Source organism: Phascolarctos cinereus, unplaced genomic scaffold (assembly GCF_003287225.1).
Source record: "Phascolarctos cinereus isolate Bilbo 61053 unplaced genomic scaffold, phaCin_HiC Scaffold_726;HRSCAF=1367, whole genome shotgun sequence".
Lineage (NCBI taxonomy): Eukaryota > Metazoa > Chordata > Mammalia > Diprotodontia > Phascolarctidae > Phascolarctos > Phascolarctos cinereus.
In genome coordinates this window covers 363,302,453-363,327,960 of record NW_027556098.1, presented here as the reverse complement: position 1 = coordinate 363,327,960, position 25,508 = coordinate 363,302,453, and the positions used below count along the sequence as shown (strand labels likewise).

Below are 25,508 nucleotides of genomic sequence, written 5' to 3'. Positions count from 1 at the left end.
AGAAAGGACTTGAATGGCATTTTAAAGGAAACCAGGGGTGCCGAGAGATGAGAGGAGCCATTCCAGGGATTGGGGCCAGCCTCTGCAAAGGTAGAAAGATGGAAAATGGAACGTTATGAAAGAAGAACTGGAAATAGGCCAGTTTGGCCTATGTAGAATATGTGTGAAAGGGAGTAAGTAGTATGTACTAAGTCTGTGAAGGGAGACTGGAAGCAGATTGTGAAGATCTTAGAGGTAGTGGGGAGCCATTGGAGCTTTTTGAGCAGGGGAGTGACGTGAGTTTTTTTGTGCTTTTGGTTTATCACTTTGGCATCTTTGTGAAAGGTGGTAAATCAGAATAATGAGGAGAGACAAGATACGGAGATTAGGGAACTCTTCCATAGTACAGGTGGAAGTAAGTGTCCCAGGCACTATGCTAAGTGCTAGGGATACAAAGAAAAGCAAAAAACAAACAAACAAAAAATCAATCCCTGCTCTAGGAGCTCCTAGTGTAATGAGGGGGACACCATGTGAATGATTATGTGCAAACAAGATAAATACAAGATAAAATTGGGGAAGCAACCAGTATTAAAGAGGAGTGGGAAAGGCCTCTTGCAAAAGATGGGACTTGAGTCTGAAGAAAGCCAGGAGACTAGGAGGCAGAGATGAGGAGGGAGATGGAGTATTGTATAATGGAGGCCATGCCACTGGATTGCAAAGGATGATGGGAAGATTAATGTGCCAGAAAACTGCAAAAGTAGGAAGAACCCAGGTTATGAAGGGCTTTAGAAGCCAAATAGGATTTTTTAATTTGATCTTGGAAGTAGGGAGCTACAGTAGTTTATTGAAAAGGGAGGTGACCTAGTTAGAGTGCACTTTTGAGAGATTTGACAACTGAGTAGAAGATGGACTAACGTGAGGGGAAGCTTGAGGCAGGAGGACACCCCAGCAGACTGCGTTCACAGTTCAGGTATAGGGGGCTAGGGCCTGCACTAAGGTCAGAAGAGAAAAGAGGGTGTATAAGAGATCTGGTAAGGGAAAAATGACAGGACTTTGTTTTAAACATGTTGAATTTAAGACATCTTACGGATATCCATTTTGACATGTCTAATAGGCAGTGGGCATTGGGAGACTGGAGATCAGGAGAGAAGTTAGGGCTGGACAAGTCCATCTGGGAGTTGTCTGCATAGAAATGCTAGGTGAAACCAATGGTGAGAGTCTGAACTAGCATGCTGATGAAGGAAGGAAGTCAGGCAGGCTTTATTAAACATCTGCTATGTGCCAGCCACTGTGCTAATAAGTGCTTTACAAATATTATCTCATTGGAGCCCTATAACAAGTGCTATTATTATCCCCATTTCATATTTGAGAAAATTTAGGCAGATAGAGGTTAAGTGAATTACCCAGAGACACATAGCTAGTGAGTGTCTGAGGCTGGTTTTGAACTCAGATCTTGTTGACTCCGGGCCCAGCTGTCTATTGCACCACCTCCCTGCCTCTCCTGTCCATGGGAGTGGAGAGGAGATGGATGTGAGAAATATGGAAAATTGTCAAGACCCATCAGCTGATTGGATTTAGAGGGTAAGAGAGTATAGAGTTAAGTTAGGTCGCAAACCGTGGGTGACTAGAAGGATGATCGTGCCCTTGGCAGAACTAGGGAAGTTTGAAAGAAGAGAGTGGGTTTTGGAGAAAGATAAGAAGTCCTCTTTTAGACATGTGGTGTAGAGGGACCTGTGGGATATAAATATCTAATAGTGCTGGGCTGGAATCCTACTTCTTTATAGCCTTTCCTGCAGATGTGAAAGTGTTCTTGATTTCCACATTTTCTTAGAACCCTTTGGATGTCCTCTTTTTTCTCATAACTCCTTGCCTTTTTTTATTCCAAATCTATGCCAAATGTAAGACTTTGAGTGTACTCTAGGGCTGGGTCCTGGGCCCTCTTCTTTTTTCTTTTAAATTCTTTTACTTGATAATCTTAACGGCTCTTTTGGATTCATTGATCTTAGCTGTGGAGATGGCTTCAGATCTCCATGTTTAGCCCATGTCTCTCTCCTGAGTGCTAGTCCTGCATCACAGACGAAAACTGGACATCTCAAATACCACATGTCCATTAACGGAATTCATCATATCCTCCCACCCCACCACTTACCCCAACTCCAGTCCCCCAGTTCAAAATTCAGTTTTTCTGTTGAAGGCACAAAGTCCCGAATTGTCATCCTAGACGCCTTGCCATGGGCCTGAATCAGGCCCTGATAACTTATGTTTGATATTGGAAAGAAATGAGACTCTCATAGGTCATTCAACAGTAAGTAAAAGATTTCCTTAACTGTACATACTCAAAAAACATGTGCTTTGAGAGTGAAGTTCCTCTTCCTGAGCTGCCCAGTGCAGCTTGCCATTGAAGCATCGGAACATACTTTCAGAGATCTTTTTGTACACGAAACCAGGAGATGATGTCAGTAGCCTGAGCCTCTAATCCTGTGAGCCAATCAAGTCTTGAAGATGGTTATAATATCTTTTAAAGCAAAGCTGTCCTAATTTGTGTAGGGGCAGAGGAGTTCGGATATTGCTCCTACACACCCCACATAGCAGGGTAGAGGAAGGGCATAAGCATTTATATAGCACCTGTTATGTGCCAGACACATGGTTTTTATACGTATCTCATTTGAGTTTCACAGCAACCCTGGGAGGTGGGCATTATTCCTAATTGCTTCATGCTTGGAAAATCACAATTAGCTGCCTGTTGGTCTCCTTGCCTCAAGTGTCTCCTCATTCCAGTCCATCCTCCACTCAGTTGTCAAATTGATCTTCCTAAAGTGGAAGTCTTGACTATATCACCCCCACCTCCTATTAAATTGTGTACACAGCTAAGGAGTCTCTGAGGCCAGGCCAGATTTGATTTGAACTCTTCTTGACTCCTGGCCCACCTCTGTATCCACTGTAGCACCGGCTGCTTCTCATAGCAGACACGGGACATAGCCCAGTTCTTTCACAGTTTTCATTTCCACAACATCCCTTGCGTGTGTCCCTTTCTTCCTTCCCAACAGTCGCCACCGTAATTCAAACTCTAATCTCCTCTTTCCTAGATTATTGCAGTAGTCTCTTCATTGGTCTCCTGCTTTAAGCTTCTCCCCATTCTACCCATCTTCCACATAGCCACCAGAGTGATTGTCCTGAAATGCAAATCCAGCCATGTCACTCCCCTGCTTTACTAGGATCAAACAGAAACGACTCTGGCATTTTAAGCTCTTCACAGCCTGGTGCCTTCCTCCTTTTCCAGTCTTCTTCCATCACTCCATTCCATGCACTCTTCAGTCTACCTTGTACTGACTGGCCTGTTTGCTGTTATTCAGCGTGATTCAGACCCCATCTTTGTACCTTTGTTCTGGGTAAATCTCCCCCTCCCCTATCCCCCCCCCCACAAATGCCTGCAATGCTTTCCTTTTCACCTCCACCTCTTTCTTTCAAGACTGAACTTAATTGCTACCTTGTGCAGGAGGCCTTGGGTTATATTACCTTATATCTTCTTGTATCTTAAATATACAGATGTCTACGTGTTGTCACCTCCATTAGAATGTTAAATTTTTGAGGGCAGGGATTGTTTGACTTTTGTCTTTGTATCCTTAGCACTTAGTGCAGTATTTGGTACTGCATTCTGTGTTGGTTGAATGACTTGACAGGTGCTGTTCTGTCTTTATATCCCCACTGTAACGGAGTAATTGGCATGTAATAGATACATAATCAGTGATTGTCAAATTGAAGATATGTGAATATATATATGTATGTGTGTGTGTGTGTGTATGTATATATAGTATGAAGTAAATAAAAACAAGATTTATTTCCTAAAATAATGATGAGTAAAATAATTTCACTGTGGTGAAAATTAAGTCAGAGTTTTTGATTACATAAAATTAAAAAGTTTTTGCACAAACAAAACCAATGCAGCTAAAATTAGAAGAGAAGCAGGTAGTTGAGGGGGGAAAAGAATTTGTATCAAGTTTCTTTAATAAATATCTCATTTCTAAGCTATGTAGAGAACTGAATTAAATTTATAAGAATAAGAGCCATTCTGTAATTAATAAGTGGTCAAAGGATATGTACGAATAGGTAGTTTTCAGAATAAGAAATCCAAGCTATCAGTAGCCACATAAAAAAAGCTGTAATTCACTTATAACTAGAGGAATTCAAATTAAAACAATTTTTACATCCATCACATTGGCCAAGATGACAGAAAAAGAAAATGACAAATGTTGGAGTCTGTGGAAAAACAGGTTCTTTAATTCACTACTGGTAGATCTGTGAACTAGTTCACATATTCTAGAAAGGAGTTTGAATTTTTATCGTAAATGCTATTAAACTGCATACCCTTTGACCAAGACTTATGGCTAATAGATCCAACCCCCGGAGAGATCAAAGAAAGAGAAAAAAGACTCACATGTACAAAAATATTTATAGCAGCTCTTTTTGTGGTGGCAAAGAATTGGAAACTGGTGAGATGCAACTGGGGAGAATGGCAGAACCAGTTGTGGTATGTGAATGTGATAGGTTACTGTCATGTTGTAAGAAATTATGAAAAAGATGCTTTCAGAAAAACTTGGAATGGTTTATGTGAACTGACGTGAATAGAAGCAGGAGAAAAATTTACATAGTAAATCAACTCTGAAAGACCTAGTAACTGATTAGCATAGTGACCACCCACAATTTCTTTTCCCCCACATTTAATAGTATTTTATTTTTTCAATTACATGTAAAGGTAGTTTTCAACATTCACTTTTATAAGATTTTGAGTTCCAGATTTTTTTCTCCCTCCCTCCTCTCCTCAAGACAGCAAGCAATCTGAGATAGGCTATACATGTACAATCATATTGAACATATTTCCGCATTAGTCATGTTATGAAAAAAGGATCAGAACAAAAAGGAAAAACCACAAAGAAAAATAAAGTGAAAATAGTATGCTTCAATCTGTTTTCAGACTCCATAGTTCTTTCTCTGAAAGTGGATAGCATTTTCTATCATGAGTCTTTTTGGAATTGTTTTAGATCAATGTATTGCTGAGAAGAGCTAAGTCTTCAAAGTTGGTCATTGGACCCTGTGACCAACCACAGTTTCAAAAGATTCATGATGAAATAACCGACTCACTTCTAGACAGAGAAGTGATGCACTCAGGATAAAGACTGAAGTATCTTTTCTTTTTCATCTTTCTCTTTTGACAAAGCTAATGGAATTAATTTTTATTAAATTAGCTTTGGTTTTCTTGCCTGCTCAATGGGTGGGGAAGGAAAAGGAGAAAATTTGGAACTAAAAATAAAATAAAATTGTAAAATGAAAGAAAAGAAAAAGAAAATTAAGTCAAAATGATTGTGATATTTAGTTAAGCATTCCTCAAACTGTTTTCTCTGATGGTTTCTGGATTTCTGTGGAAAAGGTTGATGATGGTAGCAGAATTTTCTCCATCAGGTATTCAATATGAAATTATGTATCAAAAATAGGAACTAATATGTAATTATTTTTCCCCAAAATGTCTAGATACATAGAAATTTACACATAACATCTGTGCCACCCTTCTGACCAGAATATGTGTATTCCAGGAGTTGGCAAACTTTTGCCTTGAGGGCATAGCAAGCCTGTTTTTGTGAGCAAAGAATGGCTTCTACATTTTTAAATACAATAAAATTTTATTTAAAAAGTGTAAAAACTATTCTTAGCTGGTAGGCCCTGTTTGTGACCGACCCCTCCTGAATTGAATGTCAAGTTCCAAAGTATTGCATGACTATTTTGACTCTAAAACTGAGAAGATGGAGATAAGGTGGTGTGGTAGATAGAGCTCCGGCCTGGGAGTCAGGACGACCTAAGTTCAAATCCAGCTTCAGACACATGATACTTACTGGCTGTGTGACCCTGGGCAAGTCATTTAGCCCCAATTGCCTTACTAAAAAAGGGGAAAAAAAAGAATTGATTGTAGCTCTTTTAATCAGTAATTTTGGTAAACATCATCATACAGTCAAAGTTGAGCTGTGGGCATCAGTTTACTCTCAGGTTGATGCTGGCCAGTTTCTTTAGGGGAAAAAACCCATCTGTGATAGGTAAAATTAAATGCCTAACTTAAGTTGAAAAACCAAGGACATATGGAGCTAAATTTAGAATTTCTGTCCTTTTCAAACCTAGTTGTTTCAAGGTGAATCAGAAGGGAACGCATGGTTTTATGGATTAGCAATGTGTTGTGTACCTGCAAGGAATGTCCTTCAAAGTAGTTATATAAAATTAGGTAAGATTAACCCAATGAAGAATTCTTCAGATTTATGATACAGTAGGATAGGATGAGGATAATTTCAGATATGATGACTTAAGGTTCAGAGGCTATTAAATTGTGACTTTAGTGGGGAGAAAATGCTTTGATGTTTTGATGGAAACTGCATCAGAAGAGAAAAGTGTAAGTGCATCGTGTTTCATGTTGCTGTTTATATTTTGGGGACTAGTGCAGAAAGTGAACCAAGAGGGCGTGGCTGCATACAATTAAAATTCTAGAAGAGTAGACTTTATACAGCTAATCCTAACAGAGCCTTAATTGTGGGGAGCAGCTGACAGCTTGAGTTATAATGTGCCAACTTGGCTACTAGGCTAAACCAAGGGTCTTGGTGTTGATGGGACTGAGTACAGTTTAGATCTCGATGGCCTGTCACCTTTTGGTTTGCTTCTACCTTTTTGTGTTGTGTCCTTGAGGAGTCCTTAGGAATATCACATTTTTTCTGTCTCTCAGGGTCCGGCTTCTCAGTGTCCATTATCCACCTGGAAGAGTAATAATCATTGAGTGTCAACTAGTCAGTCATCCAACATATGCTCATTGAGTGCCTAAGGAAATTCTAGGTGGAGTGCTGGTGCTGGTTCTGGTGCTCGGCTGTCTCCTAGCCCTCAAAGAGCTTTTGGTCTATAAACACACAGTAATTTCAGGGGTGAAGGTTGGCAATCAAGAAAGGCCTCTGGTAGGAGATAGTACTTGAGCTGGTCTATAAAAATGGTAGATGTGAAGAAAGGGCATTCTCTATGTGGAAGACAGCCTGAGTGTGGTTGTTAGAGGTGAGGGCTAGCAATGGACCATTTGGCTGGAATAGAGAGTTTATAATGAAGAGTAATTTATAATAAGCCCAGAAAGGTAGAATGGAACCAATTCGCAAAGGACTTAAAATGCCAAGCAGAAGAGTTGCCAGTAGGCATTGGAGCTTTTTGAGCTGAAGAGAGACCTAAGTCTGACCTATGCTTTTGGAATATTAATTTGGCAACTGTGTGGGAATTAGATGGGAGACCAATTAGGAGACTGTTGGAGTGGTATAAGAACTTAGTAGTAATGATAATGATGATGATGATGATGATGATGATGATGGTAGAGCAGCTAGGTGGTGCAGTGCACAGAGTGCTGGGCGTGGAGTCAGGAAGACTCACCTTCCTGAGTTCAAACCCAACCTCAGAGACTTACTAGCTGTGTGACCCTGGGCAAGTCACTTTACCCTGTTTGCCTCAGTTTCCTTATCAGTCAAATGAGCTGGAGAAGGAAATGGCAAACCACTCTAGTATCTTTGCCAAGAAGACTTTGGATGAGGTCAGAGTTGAATAAGACTGAAACACTGAAATGACCAGGACAAAAATAGTAATAATAGCATTTATATAAGCTTTATTGAGTATTTTACTCATGTTATCTCATTGGATCATCACAGTAACACTGGAGGCAGATGAGATAATTACCCCCATTGTAGGGTGAGATCTCTGAGGCTGAGAGAGGTGAAAGTGACTTGCCTTAGGCATACCTAGGCAATGCCTGAGGCAGGTTTTGAATTAGGGACTTCCTAACTTAAAGTCCAAAAACTATGTGTCAGTTATGCCACCCACATGAATCCCTAAGTACTTCAAATTTTACCAAGCACTTTATATCCTTTATCTCACTTGATCCTTACAACAGTCCTGTGAAGCGTTTCAGTCAGCATTTTTATTTTTATTTTATTATTTTTTTTCAGTCAGCATTTATTAAATATCTACTATGTGCCAATCAACGAACTAGGTGTTGGAGATATAGGGACAAAGCCAAGCAATCCTTGTGCCTAGGGAGCTTAAGTTCTTTTAAAAAAAATTATTGATACCTTTTGTTTTTGCCTAATTGCCTACATTCTGCACTGTGTGGTCCCCCACAGTTCCCATCCCTCCTTCCTCCCAGAGAGCTATCTCTTATCATTAAGAACACAGAAGGGAAGGAAAAAGTTCACCTAATTAACCAGTCAGTTGAAAAAGTCTGATGTTATATCATATCCATGGTTCCCCAGTTCTATAAAAGAAGCAGGGGGAGGTGATTTTTTGTATCAGTGAGCTTACATCCCAACTGAGAGACAGCATGCACAAGTTTGCCAAGATTAAAGGGGAAGAGGGTGATCACTCTTAGGTGGTGGAACCTGGGGAAGTCTAATGCAGAAGACAGCTTCTGAGGCCATCTGTGAAGGGAGCAAGGGATTCTATGGGATGATGGTGAGAAAGGGTGCCAGCTGTAGGCCTGGAAGACCCCTAGCTGGGGCCCAGAGACAGGAGAGGTTGTGCTGTGTGTGCAGAGCAGGAAGAAGGCCATTTTGGCTGTACCAGATGTAGTGTATAGTGTGCAGAGAGGAGAATAAAGTGTCTAAGCCTGGAAGAGAAGGTTGTGAAGAGCTTTCAATGCCAAACAAAGGTATTTGATCCTAGAGGGAATAGGCAGCCCTTCTAGTAACCCAGGCAAGTTATGAGGGCCAGTATGACTAGAAACCTGGGAGCAGATGGGAGAAGTGTCGGGAAAGTAGAAACAAAAAGTTTGATTTGTTTAATTAGATATCTACTGTTGATTAGATATGTGGGGTGAATAAGAGTAAGGGATTGGTGATGACATCAGGGTTGTGAACCTGAGTGATCAGGAGGATGATGGAACCCTAGACAGAAATAGGAAATTACATATATTGTTATTCCATTTTGAGTGGTGGAGAGCTGATGTCAGAGGTAGGATTTGAATCCTGATCTCTTGGCTCATTAGTCTAGTACTTTCTATGACACTGACTCCATGCTGCCTCTTCAGTAGGAAGACACTTTAGTATAGTAGAAAGAGCACTGTATTTGGAGTTAAGGGCCTGTATTTGCATGTCACTCAAGTAGGTAAGTGACTTGGGACAAATTCCTTTACATCTGTTCACTTTATTTAGTTTCCTCATCTGTAAAATGAGATGGCTCATACTTGTATCTTTAAACCTTAGAATAATGTTTTGGGGATCAAATATAAAGTGGTCCGTAAACCTTACAGAACTTTATAAGTGCTGACTGTTGTTCTTATAGACAAGGAGAGGCTTCCTGGAATGGTAATCCTCCTTTTTCTTATTAAGCTGCCAGGCTTTGTTTTTTCAGGGCTCCTTCCTACCAGATAGGAAGGAGACTCAGACCCTGACCCATCCTGTGTATTTGCCAGAGACTCTTAATTGAAACCAGGGCAAAACAGAGTCAAGATCCAAAAGGAAATGGACCATTCCAGAATTGTCCTCTCTTTGCACAGGATCCTACCATGTGGCTGTCCTCTGCCTATGAAGCACAGTTCAGGCAGGGTTTTTCAAATATTTGACACTTTTCCTCTTCTGTGAGGGCAGATCATGATGATAGTATGTTTCGGTTAGAGGTATTGAGCCATTGGAGATTTCAGAGTAGTACAAAAGAGGCCTGTTTTCATAACTTAGAGCAGTCTGAAGGTGATACTTCTGAGATGTTTGCAGTCATGCAGTTCTGTTTGCTCAGTAGAACTCTGTGTGTGTGCCATTTTAAAGCCATTGGCATATTTTCTCTTTTTTTACTTTTTCTTGGATTTAATTGTGATGTGAATGTCTGAATTACTATTGAACTCTTAGTATGTTTGGTAAAATGCCAGGCTTTGATTTTTTTGTAAAGTCTATATTATAACTCTGGTGAAGTAACTTGTACCAGATAAAATTAGATGCATAGGGATTGATTACTATGACACATTGAGGTTAATTTGTTTGGATACCTGTTGTAATTTAGATAGGACCATTTTCCAGCAGGGATCAGGAATATGCATGAAAAGAATCATTTTTAATGTATTAGCCAGGCTTTCTTGTTTATAGTATGTGTATATTATATTATGATATTCTTTTGGGGAGAAACTCAATTTAACGTACTGGTCTTTTATTACTTCAAAGGACTGGCCATTTGATGATGGAGCTCCACCTCCTAATCAGATAGTAGATGATTGGCTAAACCTATTAAAAAGCAAATTTCGAGAAGAGCCGGGTTGCTGCATTGCTGTGCACTGTGTTGCAGGACTGGGAAGGTAAGTGCTTGGCCTTTTTTCAGTGAATGCATTAGCATGCTGAGGTAAGTCAGCTGAAGGTTTCAGTTTGTCAGGAATTGGCATTCATTCTGCTGAGTAATGGGCAGCTGGGTGACACAGTGCATAGAGCACCAGGCCCAGAGTCAGGATTACTGGAGTTGAAATCTGGCCTAAGCACTTAATAGCTGTGTGACCCTGGGCAAGTCACTTAATGTTCTCTGCCTCAGTTTCCTCATCTGTGAAATGAGCTTTAGAAGGAAATGGCAAACCACTCCATTATCTCTGCCAAGAAAACCCCAAATGGGGTCACAAAGAGTTGGAAATGACCGAAACAACTGAACATAAACAGTGGCACTAAATAATATTAAATTGCCCTGAAGAAAGGAAAATGAGAGTAAAGCCTGGTGATGATTTTGTATCTATTTGGATTGAACTTCTCGTTGGTTTTTTGCCTACTATAGTTGATCTTGGTATTTGGTATATTAGATGCTTTGTTGGTGATATCAGTTTATTATGATTTACCTTATATCTCTGAATTAAAAGACATTATAGAGGGGCAGCTAGGTGGCACAGTGGATAGAGCACTGGCCCTGGAGTCAGGAGGACCTGAGTTCAAATTCAGCCTGAGACACTTGACACTTACTAGCTGTGTGACCCTGGGCAAGTCACTTAACCCCATTGCCTAGCCGGGGGGGGTGGGGAAGACATTGGAGATTCCCAGCATTCCCTTTCTCTTGACTTTTCCAAGCAATTAAATATTCAACTTATTATATTCTGCAATTATTACTGTTTTTGAGTTAGAAGTTTGTTTCACACCCTTAAAGATGATTATTTTTGGCTTTAAATGAAGAAACTATAAGAGAATGAATAGTTTTATTTTAATCTCCCCGAAGAGATTTATGAAGATTAGTGACCGTTACGATTTAAAAGCTTTTTTCCTTTTGCAGTATCCCAAAATGCATGGCACCTTTTGGGTCAGCAGATTAAACTGCCTGTTTATGATAAGAACTTGGACTCAGAACATGAGTTGAAACTATTTTTGCCTCAAGATAAAGGTTACTCAGGCTCAGTTCTTTTCAGACCCTAGACTTGCTTGTTCTTGTCTTTCCGCAGCTTAGAAAGCAGTTCCTGTTGTGTCTCCTGAAGCTAAGGGGAGCTTTCCAGACCAGTTCTGGGCATTTTGGTGTCTGCTCTGTGCTCATAATCTAGGATGACAGTTGGTAGCCTGTGTTGGATTTAAAGGAGTAACCTTGGGAGTTCTTTCCAATTACCAATCCTCCAGTATTCTCTCCCTAAGCTAACAAAAAAGGATTATAGCAATTTGGGGACATCCAATGAGGGGAAGTATTAACGCCATCCTGGAAATGAGAATTTAGAAAGCACTCTTACAAGATTAGGGATGTTTTTGGTTCTTTTGCTGTGATAATGGTCAGGGCCAGAATTTTACATTTTGGATGGCGGACCTAGAAGGCTTTCAGATATAAATCATGACATTTCAAACACAAAGAACTTTTGACATAGCCTTAAATTTAGTGCTTTGCTAAGAAGAAGTTGTAATGATGGAGAGATACTGTTGTAGTACCTTGTGTACTAAGGTAAAAAGTGTTTCTTCTTTAGTAAGTATGACAATCCTGTGTCTAAAAATCCTTTAATCCGAAAGGTTTGTGGTTATTTACAGATGGGTTTCTTCTTGTAGGGCACCTGTGCTGGTTGCACTTGCTTTGATTGAATGTGGAATGAAGTATGAAGATGCAGTTCAGTTTATACGACAGTAAGTACGGAATTGTGTGTTCAGCAAGCCTGTGGTACAAGGTACTACAGGAGGCTCATGGCCTTGCCTTCTGAGCACCTTGATATGGGCTAATGAGAGGTGGAAGAGAGAAAGATTTCATTTATAGTACATATTCACTTGCTGTCTTTGGCCTAAAAATCCTGTGGCTGACAAAGACACAGTCCAGTTCTCAGAGGCAACACCGTCCTAAGGGCTTGGAGACTTTCCACTTGGTGTGGCAAATGCAGATCCTCACGTGATTTAAATGAAGAGAAGCAGCATAGATAAGTAGTGAGGGTCATTCATGCTCAGGCAGGGCTTGGGATAACCTAGAAACTGACCGTAACTCTCAATACTGTTATGAATAAGTAAGAAACTGTGTATGAAGAATTGTTTAATCTCTTTGTGATACTGTATATTCAGTTATTCATGTCCAAAGTCAGGGTGGTAACAACCTATAGATTATGTTAGAGAGGACTTTGTCTTGTTTCACAGTTTAGCATGCTGGTCAGAAATGTTGGCAGCTACCACCTGGCCCACGCCTTCTGAAGAGCAAAACAGTCCCTATGTAACTAAACCGAGAATCTGAAATGTTACTTAGTGTCTGTCAAATGGTGTCTTCTCAGAAGACACTCCCTCTTCCTGTCTTGAAGCATAGCCCTTCCTTCCCCATCCTTCAGTGGATATTGCTATTGGAAAAAAACACCCAGCACACCAGTGTATAAGCTAATGAAGTAACACATTACTCTCTTGGGCAAAAGTTATTCTCTTAAATGTCTTAAGATATGCTCTTCAGATCTTAGTGTAGCCATTTGTGTGGCACGCCCACAGAGAATTGAAGGGAATTTTCCCATTCCTTCTCCTGGGGGGACCATAATGTTTCATTGTAGACCTTTTCTGTTTTGAGGTGATGCCCTGTGAGAAAGGGGGTAGGTTTTAGTAGTTGAGTTTTAAAATGGCCTTGGGCTGCAAACAGCAACAGCAACATATTTAGCTTAATTAGTGAGGAAGAATTTAGCTCATATTAAGTTGTGGTTCTTCTATTTTCAGAAAAAGAAGGGGAGCATTCAATTCTAAACAGCTGCTTTACCTTGAGAAGTACCGACCTAAGATGCGATTACGCTTCAGAGATACCAATGGGCATTGCTGTGTTCAGTAGAGAAAAAGCCGAATTTGATTGTGGTTTTTTTTTTTGTTTTTTTTTTGTGTGTGTGTGTGGGAACTCTTGGTACCTGGAAATGTGAATCTGGAATCTATGTCATCAAAGTAGTGATGGGAGTCAGTGCTCCTTAACCTCTGTCCTAATGTTTTAAAAACAAAACAAAACAAAAAGAAAACCCTCTGTGATGTGAGTAATAAAAAGTTTAAAGAGAGAGAAGGGAAAAAAGGATGAATTCAGTGAAGGATGATTTTCTCTCAGTGTTGCAGTTTGAATTTCTGCCAGGAGTGAATCATTTCTCAACCTCCTGTATTTTTTAACTTTTTTCAAAATGGGGTCTCTAAGGAAAACCAGCAGAACATTGGCCTGTGCAAAAACCATCTGTTTGGGGAACACACCTGACAGTTAGGCCTGGCCCATCCACCTCTCTGTGGCATTTCCTCTCTGGTTATCTTTCCCTCGTCCCCCGTGTGTGTGTGTGTCTGTGTGCTCAAGTGCATGTGTGTGTATGGACAGAGGCGAGGAGGAGCCCTGGGTGCTGTGGGTGTGTACAGTCTGACAGCCTTAAGCCCAACTGGGCACTTTGAGAAATAACAGTGGCATTGGTGTTCTGTGGCCCAGGGGATTGGTTCTTAGTCTTGAATAACAAGGAGATGTTCTTTTTAGTCTTTCTTTTCTTTAAAATTCAACCTACCATTAGGCAGAGCAGCCAAGGAACCCTTTTTTTGGGGGGGAGGGCAGGGTTTGAAGGTTGGGTTTTTTGTTTTGTGTTGATTTTGTTTTTGTTTTGTAATTGAGGTGGGGGTAGTATTAAGAGGAGTATATCTTCTGTTATGTGTGCATTCATACTTGTCCAAAGAACTTAGCTAAAAGATGAACTGTTTCCTTCTATTGCCTAAGTAAGAATATGGAGCAAAAGCTAAGTGGATTGTGGGAAGATGAACTTTTTTGCTAGGTGGGAGGAAAGGCCTCCCTCTTCCGAGTCAGACTGGTCCTCTTCCTCCAGAGGCCCTTCCAGGCAGGGAGTTAGCATGCTTTTTTCCTACCCATTACAGACATGCCAGCTGTAGCCATTTTTCAGACTTGATGTCGGACAGTGTCAGAGCCCACCAGTGGTTTGAAATGCCTGTTTCAAGACTAGTTTGTGTATTGTGGGTGAGTTTTCATGGATAGTCAGAGTAGACGGTCCACAATTGTGGACTTGAGAATAACTAAATGCCTGGTGTGGGTATTCCCAAACTGGCCCTTGTGTACAGTTTCAGTTTAACCACTGATTGCCTTGTTCTTTTCTTACTCGATTCTTTTTGAGATTAAAATCACTGGTTCAAAACCAGCAATGCCTGTTGAGTGTTTCGTCCACAGGCCATGGCAGGGTAGAGAAGAGGCCTTGAATGAATCAGAGCCTAAGGAATCTGGAGTGGGGTGCTTGTGGATCAGTGTAGCATTATTTGTGGAGAGTCCTTGCTGGGTTCCATGTGCTCATCTGGACTTCCTGCTCCTTCCCAGGCAACAGCTCTAGCCAGGCTGATTTGATAGTACAGTGGGAGAGCCCTGACTAGAGCCCTCGTACTTTTTCACCTCAAGTTGCATATGTAACATTGTTCCACTTCTGAGGCTTGAGATATAGGCTTACGGTCACCTTGTCCTGCTGTGTCTTGCTGTGCAGAGCCAAAAACTTTTCATTTGTTTAGAGCGGCTGGGTCAGTGGGAATGGACTGGCCGGTACCTTGACTCACAGTGATACCTCAGATGCCGGCTATGTGAACTGCCTCTTTTCTTGTTCCCAGAGTTCTGTTTTGGTTGTTAGCTAAATGCAAAACTGCAGATTATTCTCTTTCCCCCTTCCTCCTTCCTCCTGAAAACACGAAATAATGCATTTTAAATTGTTCCTAGGGTTTTAAAGTTTAAAAAAATGATGGTACTATCCAAAATTTATTTCAGAACATGCCAATAGATTCCTTTTAACATAGGCCTAAGATCAAAACAGCACCCCTCAAAGCTCAGACAAGACTGTCTGTTTGCTCAAAGGTTATTTCATCAATACCATAATAAGCCTCTTGCCTTTGAAAATTTTATTTTCATTGTTGTTAAGAGGTAGGGCAGCATAGTGTCCCGCAACATCAGTGCCTACCTAGTTAGGAGAACATTCCTGGTTTTGTCCAATAAGAAGGGTGTTCAAGGCTATTGTCAATATTAGCCCTCTTTTTGTTTTGAACTGCAAACTAATGTTAACTATTCTCAGAACTGGATTTTTTTTTGTAAAACTGAAATGTTTTTCTTTTGAATTTAATGAAGTATTGCTAGCTGAAGCCAGTTTGACATGGTAAGAGAGATGTCGGACTGATTGAGAGGTGTGCAGCCTGATTCCAAACAAACTCTGAACCCTTTTAATGAACAATAAAACATATTTTACATGCTCTTTGCCTGCTTTTGCATTTGTTCTCCTCTTGGGTTTGCCGTGATTGATTATTCTGGGAAGATTGTTATTTTAAAGGTTTGTTCTGGGCCCCAGACTTCAAGTGAGTAGAGGTGAGTTGAGAGCCTGGTAAGCAGCACTAAGGTGTCGTGCAGCCCATATGTGAAACCTGGGCAAGTTTAACTGGAGTTGGGATGCATCTGTCACTTTTTCTGGTTCAGCTCTTGGGCGCAATGCAACAGGAACTTGTCCAACATCTTGCCTTACTGTTTTAGAGAATTATTTCATAGACTTTTCACAAGCATTACTAACTGTTCTTGAGCTCCCAAAGGGCAGTGAGGCCCCATAGGAATCAACTTTCCATGCCTAGGGGTTGGGGTTGTTGGGGAGGGTGGGCAGGGAGCAGCCCCGTGGGTTAGTGGAGTAAATAGTTAGCTCCATCAAATCCAGTCCTAGATTGGTTGTTTATGCCATATCAGTTATTTTTTGGTCCTTTCATAGCTGCTCAGATGAATTAAATTATTTCCTTCTCTGTTAGAACTTCTGAGTTACAGTCAGCTGGAGTGTTGGTAGATAGATAAGATCACAGAATTATCAGAGTTGGAAGGGACCTTAGAGGTCATCTAGTCCAGTGCCCTCCCCCCAATTTTTTTTTTCACTTGAGGTTTTTGTTAAGCATACTGAAACCTTGGGAAAAGGACTTTATTTCTGCCCTGCCTCCGCAGTAGGGCAGGTGGAGATTGGGGGAAAGGTGTAGACACTAGGTCCAGGAGGCCAAAGCCAGGGCATATGGGCAGGGAGGCTTGTCTGAGCCCAAGGATATTTTTCATAAAGGACACTCACCTGGGCAATACTTCAAGGGCTTTAGGAACCCTTTACTGCTTCTCTTTCATTCCTCAATACCCATTCAAATGCCTTTGGCAGTCTGCTGGGCAAGAACTCTCCCAAAGCAGGCAGAATCCCAGGTTGATTTCAGGCAACACCATTTCTCAATAAAATTTTCGTTGCACTGAGCTAAAATCAGTGTCTCTGACTTAGATCCATTAGTACTTGCCCTCCCTCAGTGTGAGGCAGAATATCTATTCACTTTTCCATGAGAGAGCTCTTGGAGATATCTGAAGACAGGGCTTATATTATCTTCCAGCAAACTATCTCAAGTTTTTTAATTCCTCAGGTAATGGCTTTCAACTCCCATCACTGTTGTGTCCCTCTCCTCTGGCTTATGAGTATCCCTCCTACAATATGGTGTCCAGAATGGAGCTGGACACAGCATTTTAGACATGATCTGACCAACATAGATTCCTATATTTAAATCTTACTGTGGCCATACCCATTGAGCCCCATGTGCCAATAGCAAGGTGCCTCTCCTCGCCATCTTGCCAACCTAGAGCTTGAGGGTAGCAGCAGACTACCAGGTAGATCTGCCTGGGCCATCATTTTTGAGGGGATGGCAAAAAAGGCTCTAGGATTCTTGCAGGTGCCTCTGGCCGTGGGAGTACAGATGTGCTAATTTGCCTGCCTGTTTTCAGTACAAGTTTTTGCTAATACTGCCCTTTTGAAGAAAATAGTTGATTTCAGTCATACCAACCAGCCACGATGAAGCCTGCTGCAAAGGGCACAAACTGCGCCACTGGTTTTTTAACGGTTTGTTTTTTAGAGTTGACTTTACATTGCTCCTGGCTAGTTTTGCACACAGGCAGTGTCACTCTAGTCCTGCTGTTGGAAGAAATTTTCAAGTGGATTTTATCTGCAGTGCATTAATGCATGGCCTAAATTCCTGCGGAGGCATAAGATAACCAGTCTGGACATGTCTTCCCAATCATAACTGGAGCCAGGCCGCTGATGCTTCAGCTTTACTCAGCGTAGATAAATGGCTTTTCAGAAAATGCTTTTCTAGTTAAACCCCAGGACTTGTGTCTCAGAGAGCCACAAGTTCAGATGGCTTGTAATTAGCCCATATTCACCATGCCGAGATAACGCACACAAATGGGGATTTATTAGTAAGGGTAGGTTTAACTCTAATCTCCTTTTATAACAAAAGGTTCTGTATTTTAAGGTTCATGGGATCACTTAGAATCAGTCTAATTTTCAAAAGTGCAAAATAGTAATGCCTTTCAAAATCAGGAAATATGAAATGTGATCCCAGTAATGTGAAAAGCATCTGAAGCTGTATTGCATGGGAAACTGGAGGGTATTATGCGATTTAATGTGGATTAGCATACATAAATGATTTCAATTAAAAATTATTCAGCTCTAGAACTGAAGAGTTGATCACAGCTGCATGAAAAATACCCATTAATCACCTAATGCTTTATGCAAATGGCTGTATTTGACTTTCATTTGGGTTTGCCATTAGCACATGGAACCAGGAGATTGATAGCAGGTAAAATTTAATGGATACAGAAATTAGATATTTAAATTAAATTTGGGCTAATTTACAGTACTTTTATTCATTACTACAAGTTTTCTTGCAATCTGAAGACCCCCATCACGTGGCAAAGAATAGAGAGAAGAAAGAGACTGCTTGACAGCTTCTCAAGGATGACAGACATCGGGAAGAGCTTGGAAGATCCGGGATGTAAGTGTTTGCCACGAAGGGAAATGGTCTACACAGGTCCATGTGTTTCATGGGTCGCTCTTAATCAAATGCCCAGTCTTTATGGTTTCTTAAATTTTACCTTCCTCACTATTTTCTTTCTCCTCCTTTCCTGAGCTGGCTATCCCACATGTCTAAGTATACTGTTTTACTGTTCCCATCTGGACAGTTGTCCTTTGAGGAACCTGATTGAAGTAGCTTTAGTGTTTCTGGGATGGCAGATTTTCATCGTGTAACATCATAATTCAACAGAGAACAAACATTTATTGATTATCTACTAGGTGCAAAACAATTCTGCTAGCCTTTGGGGAGATAAAAGAATTTAGTTATGGCAAAGCCTTTCCCCTCATGGAGCTTTCAGTATGCAGAGAATAAAGATAAATTCTCTGATAAATTAGAGATGATTTTGTAATTATTATAGTTTTATAATTAAAAGATAAAATTGTAATACACAATAATATTATTGTAAATATATTAGAAAGGAGTGGTTTTTTTTGGTAGCCAGCCATTAGGGAAATAAGGCAATTGACTTGGGCCACACAGTATAGGGAAGAATTCAACAGGTAAAGAGGGGAAGGGAAGATCTCCCAGGCCCAGGAAACAGTGAGCAAAGAAAGGCCAGAGGGAGGAGTGGACGGAATATTGTCCACTTTCATGAATAAGTGGATCTCCTGCTGTTCACCCACGTCTAAAATCCACTTGCATTCTTATAGCACATATTCTTTCTAGTCTAGAATATGTATTAGCTGAGTGAAATTGCTTAGACTAATGTTCAGAGTGACTCATTTGGTAAACAAGGTCAATTAGTGCTTAGTCATAAAGAAAACTTGTAAGAAACTCATTGATTGAGTTGGAAAAGACCTCAGAAATCATTCTTTTTACAGAGGAGAGGCCCCTGAGCCTCACATAGTCCAGGAGGCTTGTCCCAAGATCCCACAGAGCCAAGATTGGAATCCATATCTTTTGATTCCCTGTCCATTTTACATGAGTCCCATTTCTGTCCCTGGCTTTCTAAGTCATCTTAGTCGCTTCTTCTTTCTGGGCCTCTGTTTCCTGCTCTGTAAAAGGAGGTGGTGGGGTAAGATGTCCTGTGAGGTCCGTTTCATCTCTAGAGGCCTTTTCTAGTGCCCACAGTGAAGGGTGATCTCTGGATGTAACTGGTCCTTGGCGAGAAGGTGAGGAGGTATACCTGTTCTGCATTCTCCACAGTATCTGCTGCACTGTTGAAAGGCCGGTGCAGTTTAGTGAAAAGAATGTTGGAGTGAGTTAGGGTTGGATGGGACCTGACCTCGGGCCAGGCCCCTAACCTCTGGGATGACAATAGCACCTTCCTGACAAGATTTTGTAAGATTGAGCCCTTTGTAAAGATTAGGAGGTAGGGTTTTTATTTTTGATTGATCGACTGTGCAGGTTAGATCCTGATGTGTGTGGGAAGTCCTGGCCTTGGAGTTTCTGCCCACCCTCACATTGTGGTCATCGATGAGCCAAATGTGGGAGGGGGTGCGATTCTGCTAACACCAAAGCCCTCCTGAACTCCCACGTTTCTTCCTTAGATTAGGAGGAGCAATTGGCTGTCTTTGGTTGACACTGTTCAGGAGGGTGCCTGATGCCTGACCAAGTACTAGCTTGGTACTTCCTAGGTAGGCCTTCCTTGGCTGACCCACCACCCAGCAGACGCAGGAGCTTTTTAGGAATCAGGAAAGTCCTGTGTGACTGGCAACAAAAGTAGTCTGTTCAAAACAGCTCCTCTGACCATGTTGACCCCCTCCTTTGGGTTTACCCCATAAGGGGTTCAAGAGGAGTCAAAGGTGTGTGTCTGTTGTGTGTCTGCTGCAGAGACCAGGACTTGCTTACTCACTGCTGCTACATAGCCCTCCATACCTTCTTGGTTGGGCCCTAGGGGAAGGCTTGCTGTCTTTATTGGTGTGAAAATGAGACCATCCTGCAGATATCGTAGTGTCATCTGGGCTTTCTGCCAGGCCTGGCAGTCTGCAGAGCTGGCAGCAGTAGGAGGCAGGCTCCCCACGACCATTAGAATTCAGCAAATAGTGATTAAGCACCCATTTTGGGCAAGGCAAATACTGATTAAGCACCCACTCTGGGCAAGGTGGGGACTAAGTGCTTGGGAAACTAAGACAGGAACCAGAGTCCCTTTTTATCCTATACAGGCCTTCATGCCCATCTCTGCCTCTTCAGCCCTTCATACACTGTAAGACGTACCATCCTCATCCATAGATTTGATCCTGTCATTCCTCTGCTCAAAAATCTTCAGAGACTCCTTATTGCCCCCTTATTAAAGTTCATCCTTCTAGGGGGTGAAGTGGATAGAGCATTGGAACTGACCGCAGATACTTAATAGCTGTGTCACCCTGGGTAAGTCACTTAACCTCTGCCTGTGAAATCCAGGAGGGCAGAAACTGTTCATCTAAACTTTGTACTTCTCCCTATGCCTCCAGTAGGGCTCTAGATACAGTAGGTTCTTAACAAATGTTTGGTGCAGGGAAAGGAAGCAACGGCCCATGTTGGCTCTGCTTGGCCCCCCTCCAGGGCAGGAAAGGCCTCAGCTTCACTCACTACTTACTCCAACTGTGTTTGAACCTGTAGGCCTCATCCTCTGAGGCTGCTCATACCGACTCAGATTCACTGGCTCGAGGCTTGCTACGAGCCCTGGAATAACTTTCTTCTAGGGTCCCTCCTGCCCCCAGCCACATCCTGGGAGCTTCTGGTGAAGTACAGAGCACTGCAGTAGACAGCTCTTCCTCTGTGCCTTTGGGAGAGCCCCTGGTCCATAAATTCACAAGTTGTTAGACATAGACCGGGACTTGAGAGGCCACACAGGCCCCCCCCCCATTTTACAGATTGGTCCTGGGGTCAGAGAGGAGGCAAGAAAACACACTGAGACCCAGAGAGGGGGAAAAAATAGACGTTTGTTAAATGTTTAATAGGGCGCCAGGCACCCTGTTGTTAGGGAAACTGAGGCAGAGAGGTTAAGTGACTTGCCCAGAGTCACACAGCTGGGAAGTAGCTGAGGGTTTATTTGAACTCACGTCTTCCTGATGCCCCACCCAGTGCTCTATGCACTGTACCACCCAGCCTCAAAGTGTCTTAACCCACACAGAAGATTTATGGCAAGGGTAGAACTTGAACCCAAATCTCCCTTTCAACTGGTTTAGGGAGATAAAACATAAAACTCTGTGTCTCTCGTCTCACCGTCAGACCCATAATATTTCAGCTCCTTTTCATGTCATTGTCCTAGTCAGTCGCATCCCACTGCTTCAATGTCCCTGATAACGGCCCCTCCCTACTGATTTGACTGACGTCAACTCCCATTACTCCCCTGTGTGGCTGGACCCTGAACATTCTCTGCATGGTCTGCTCCTCACTTTGCTCATACCAATCTTCCTCTCCATAATGTTCTCCAAATATTAAAATCCTACCCATCTTAAAAAAAATTTTTTTAGAAATTTGATCCTTGAACTCGTTCTGCCAAATAAAATCATTAAGTTCTTCGAGCTGTAAGATTCTTGAGATTCTATGAAACCAGATCTCTTTTGGTGGATCCATGATCCCATATATCTGCAGGCTCCCTCTACTCTTGGCAATCACATCTCATTTGTGCCCCATCATCCCATATGATTCTTGTCCATGCCCTTTTGTAAAATTTTTTCAGTGTTTTGTTGATACTTTAAAAAAATATCATTGTTGCTTCCCAATGGCTACTCCCCACCTTGCACCATTGCTTCCCTGCCCCCATACCTAATAAGTACAGTTAATCAAAACAAATCCACACAGTGGCCTTATCTGACAACATGTATCCCAGGCCACATCTATTGTTCATTGCCTCTTTTTATCTGTGGGGCCTTTCCTTCTGTCTTTGACCTCCTTGGAGGGTATGCTTACTAGTTAATGCCTTTTTTTTTTTTTGGTATAATTCCAAACTATCCCTAAGTTCCATCAAAAGTATGCCTATCTTCTTAGCATTTACTGTTTATTGTTTCGATCTTTTGTCATCTTTGCCAATCTGATAGATGTGAGGTAAGATCTCAGTTGTTCCAATTTTCATTTTTCTTATTAGATATTCTAATCACTCTTTCCTATGATTGTTGATAGCTTACGTCTTCTGTTTTTAAAAGCCACCTGCTCATATTCTTTGACCACTAATCCTTATGGGATTCAGCCCTTGTTCTTCTACATTCATATCAATTCCTAATATATGTTAAATATAAAACATTCATCGAAGCTATTCCCATGAAAGTTTTTTTTTCCCAATTAACTGTTTATCTTTTTGTTCTAGCTACATTCTGTTCATGCAAAAGCTTTTTTGTTTTTTAATAGTCAAGATTGCCTTTTTAAAAAAAAAATCTTATGATCACCTTAATCCCGTAGTTAGTTGAGAATCCTTCCCTTATCCATAGTTGTGCAGGTTATCTCCTTCCATTTTCTAATTTTTTTTATGATATGATAGGTAATATATCCATTTGGAATTTTTTCTGATGTTTTAAGGCAGTGGTAACAAACTCAGATAGCAGTGGGGCCCACTAATCTGTAGATAAAGATTCCTTATTGAATTAATTTTAAATGTAATGTTATCTATGTTCTGTTGTTAATCTGGTTTGAGCTGTGTGTTTGACACCTCTGATCTAAGTTACTGGTCTAAATCTACTTTCTACCAAATTACTTTCTGTATTTTCAGCAGTTTTTGCTGAATAGGGAATTTTTATTCTAGTAGTTGGTGTCCTTGGGTTTATCACATGGTAAGCTACAGTGTTTGATTGTTTTAGGTCATACTCACCTAGTCTATTTCATTAATCACCTTTTCTCTATTTTTTGCCTATTATCAAATAGCTTTGACAGTTTATACATTATAGAGATAGTTCAAGATGTAGTAATGGTAGCTTCCCTTCCTCCCTGCTTTTTTGTTATTTCCCTTGAAATTCTTTTCCTTTTGTTTCTCCAGGTGAAATTTATTATTTTGTCCAGATCTATAAACCAACCCTTTCATTGGTATTGCACTAAATCTGTAAAATAGGGTAGGTAGTTTGTTCTATTTATCATTTTGGTTCCTACTCATCCTTTTAAGCCTTCCTTCTTGAAGATTCATCCCAGCCTGTTCTGATCTCTCCTCCTCCAGATGCCTATATAACACTTTCAGTCTCTATCATCTATCTGACACTTTACACAAACTGCCTCTTTAATTCTCCTGGTGGAGTAGGAGGAGCGGTGGACTTAATGAGCCCACCTGGCCCTGCCACTTCTTTTCTTTGTCCCTGGACAAGTCACCCCCCTCCCTGGGCAGATATTGACACCACTAACTTCATAGGGTAATGTTGGGGAGGGAAAACGGGCCTACCTAAATGTGAGTTATACCCTAGCAGGCTAAGTAGTCAATGCAGAATTGATTGATTTTAAACAGTTTGAGCAAAAACAATAATAGCTAGTGTTTATATACACTTTAAGCTGTCTATATGTTTGCAGAATACTTTGCAAAATCCTTTATACATAAGGAAATACTGAAGTGCCAAGGTTTAGGGAATTATCAGAGCAGAGGGGCCATTTCTGTGCCCTCTCTAAGCCATACTGCCTACCTCATCTTACCTAGATGCAGGCCATATGCCTCTTAGCCGTCTCATGCAGCACCCCACTCCCACTGCTTTCCAGTTCTTACTTCCCTATGTACATTGTCTTCCTCTCTTCAAATATTGGCTCCTTAAGGTCAAGAGACACTTTGTGTCCCAAGCACTTAGCACAGTGCCTGGCGAGTAATAAGTGATCAATAAATGCCTTTTCACTCATTCATTCAAATTTATAGGTGGCAGTTAGAGAGCCTTTGTCTTTCTTCCAGGACCAGCTTAGGTTTCCACTACTTCAGTGAAGTCTCCTGGGATGGTTTCTTTTTTATCTGTGTTTGCAGTACGTGGCATATTGCCTCACACATAGGCATGTCACTGTCCTTCGTATTCAAAGAGGACCAAAATGCCATCACTATGTCAGGGTCAAAGACAGCGTGTCTGACTCTGTCTGATCAGACCAGTATGAGCTCAGAAGGCTCTGTCACAGGTTGAGCACAAATAATCTGTATGATATCTGGAGTGGATTCTCTAAACTTGCTCATCTCACTTTTCTTTCGATTGCATAGGAATGTAATGTGTGGTCAAATGAATTAAATGAGCCCCAAATTTGGGGTCAGGGTTTTATTTCTGCCTCTGATAATCCCTGTATTATTTTAGGGAAATTTCTTTTCCTTTTTGGGTCTCTTTTCTCCCATGTAGAATGGGAGAAGGTTGAATTTTACATTACTTAGGAGGCCTTCCAGGTCTGAATGTTTGCTTATTTTGGAGAGTATCCTACCTTGGAGTGTGATTGGACACATTCAAACCACATTTGGCGACATGTCCTCGTATTTGTTTCTGACCGAATTTTTACTAATATTGATCATAGTGCTACTGCCAGAGCTGTGGCTCACCTGCTTTTTTCTTCAGACATCAGTACTTTAGAAATATCTTGAATTTTTGCTCACTTTTTTCACTGTCCCAATTGTCCTGCCAAAATCCAGAGACCTGTGAGAGAGCTCTATTGAAATGGAATGGGATGGAATAAGCATTTATTAAGTGCCTGCTGTGTTCCAGGCATGGTGCTAAGTCCTTTACAAATACTGTCTCATTTAATAACTGAAATCCAGCCACTCCTGAGATGGGATTGGGCCTATGAGGGAGAGAGAAAGTATTGTCCCTTTCCTGATGGCTGGCTACCCCTTAACATGGAGGTTCAGACCCAAGCTCTAGGTTTGCTCTGTTTTCTGAGGCTGGACAGAGGGTCTAATTGGTGCTGACAGTCTAGAGAGGTAACATGAACATAGAGAAATTGTGGATAGATAGCAGCTCATTTGGCAAAAAGAAATTCTAATGGGTTTGGTAGATTGAAAGTTCAGTAAGAAACAACAACCAGAAAAACTAATGATTTCAGGCTATACTGAGAGGGGTACAATGTCTAGAAGAGGGGGCATGAGAGTCCTGTCCTTTGCCCTGGTTAGCCCTCCCCATCTAGAGTATGGTGTCAAGTTCTGGGCAAAGCATTTTAGGAAAGACGCACGCTGGAGCAGGTCTAGAGGAGGGTGACCAAGATGTCAAGGAGGCTTGAGAACCATGTTGGCCATGAGGATCAGTTGAAGGAATTGGGCAAGTCCGTCTAACTTGGAGAAGAAAGAAAAGAGACTATCTCCCTGAGAACATGGTAGCTGTCCTCAAGTGACTG

At 41.3% G+C, this 25,508-nt stretch overlaps 1 protein-coding gene across 4 annotated transcripts in view; it reads left to right on the top strand.

Moving 5' to 3' along the window:
* The window catches only part of PTP4A2 (protein tyrosine phosphatase 4A2), a 37,517-nt gene extending 21,855 nt beyond the window's left edge, over positions 1–15,662 (top strand). For all 4 annotated transcript variants that reach the window (XM_078145474.1, XM_078145475.1, XM_020983540.2 and 1 more), the window contains exons 4-6: positions 10,185–10,315; positions 12,012–12,086; positions 13,137–15,662. In XM_078145474.1, the coding sequence (XP_078001600.1) occupies positions 10,185–10,315; positions 12,012–12,086; positions 13,137–13,245 (315 nt within the window). In that variant the 3' untranslated portion in view covers positions 13,246–15,662. The remainder of the gene's footprint in view (positions 1–10,184; positions 10,316–12,011; positions 12,087–13,136) is intronic.
* Positions 15,663–25,508: the final 9,846 nt, after the last annotated feature.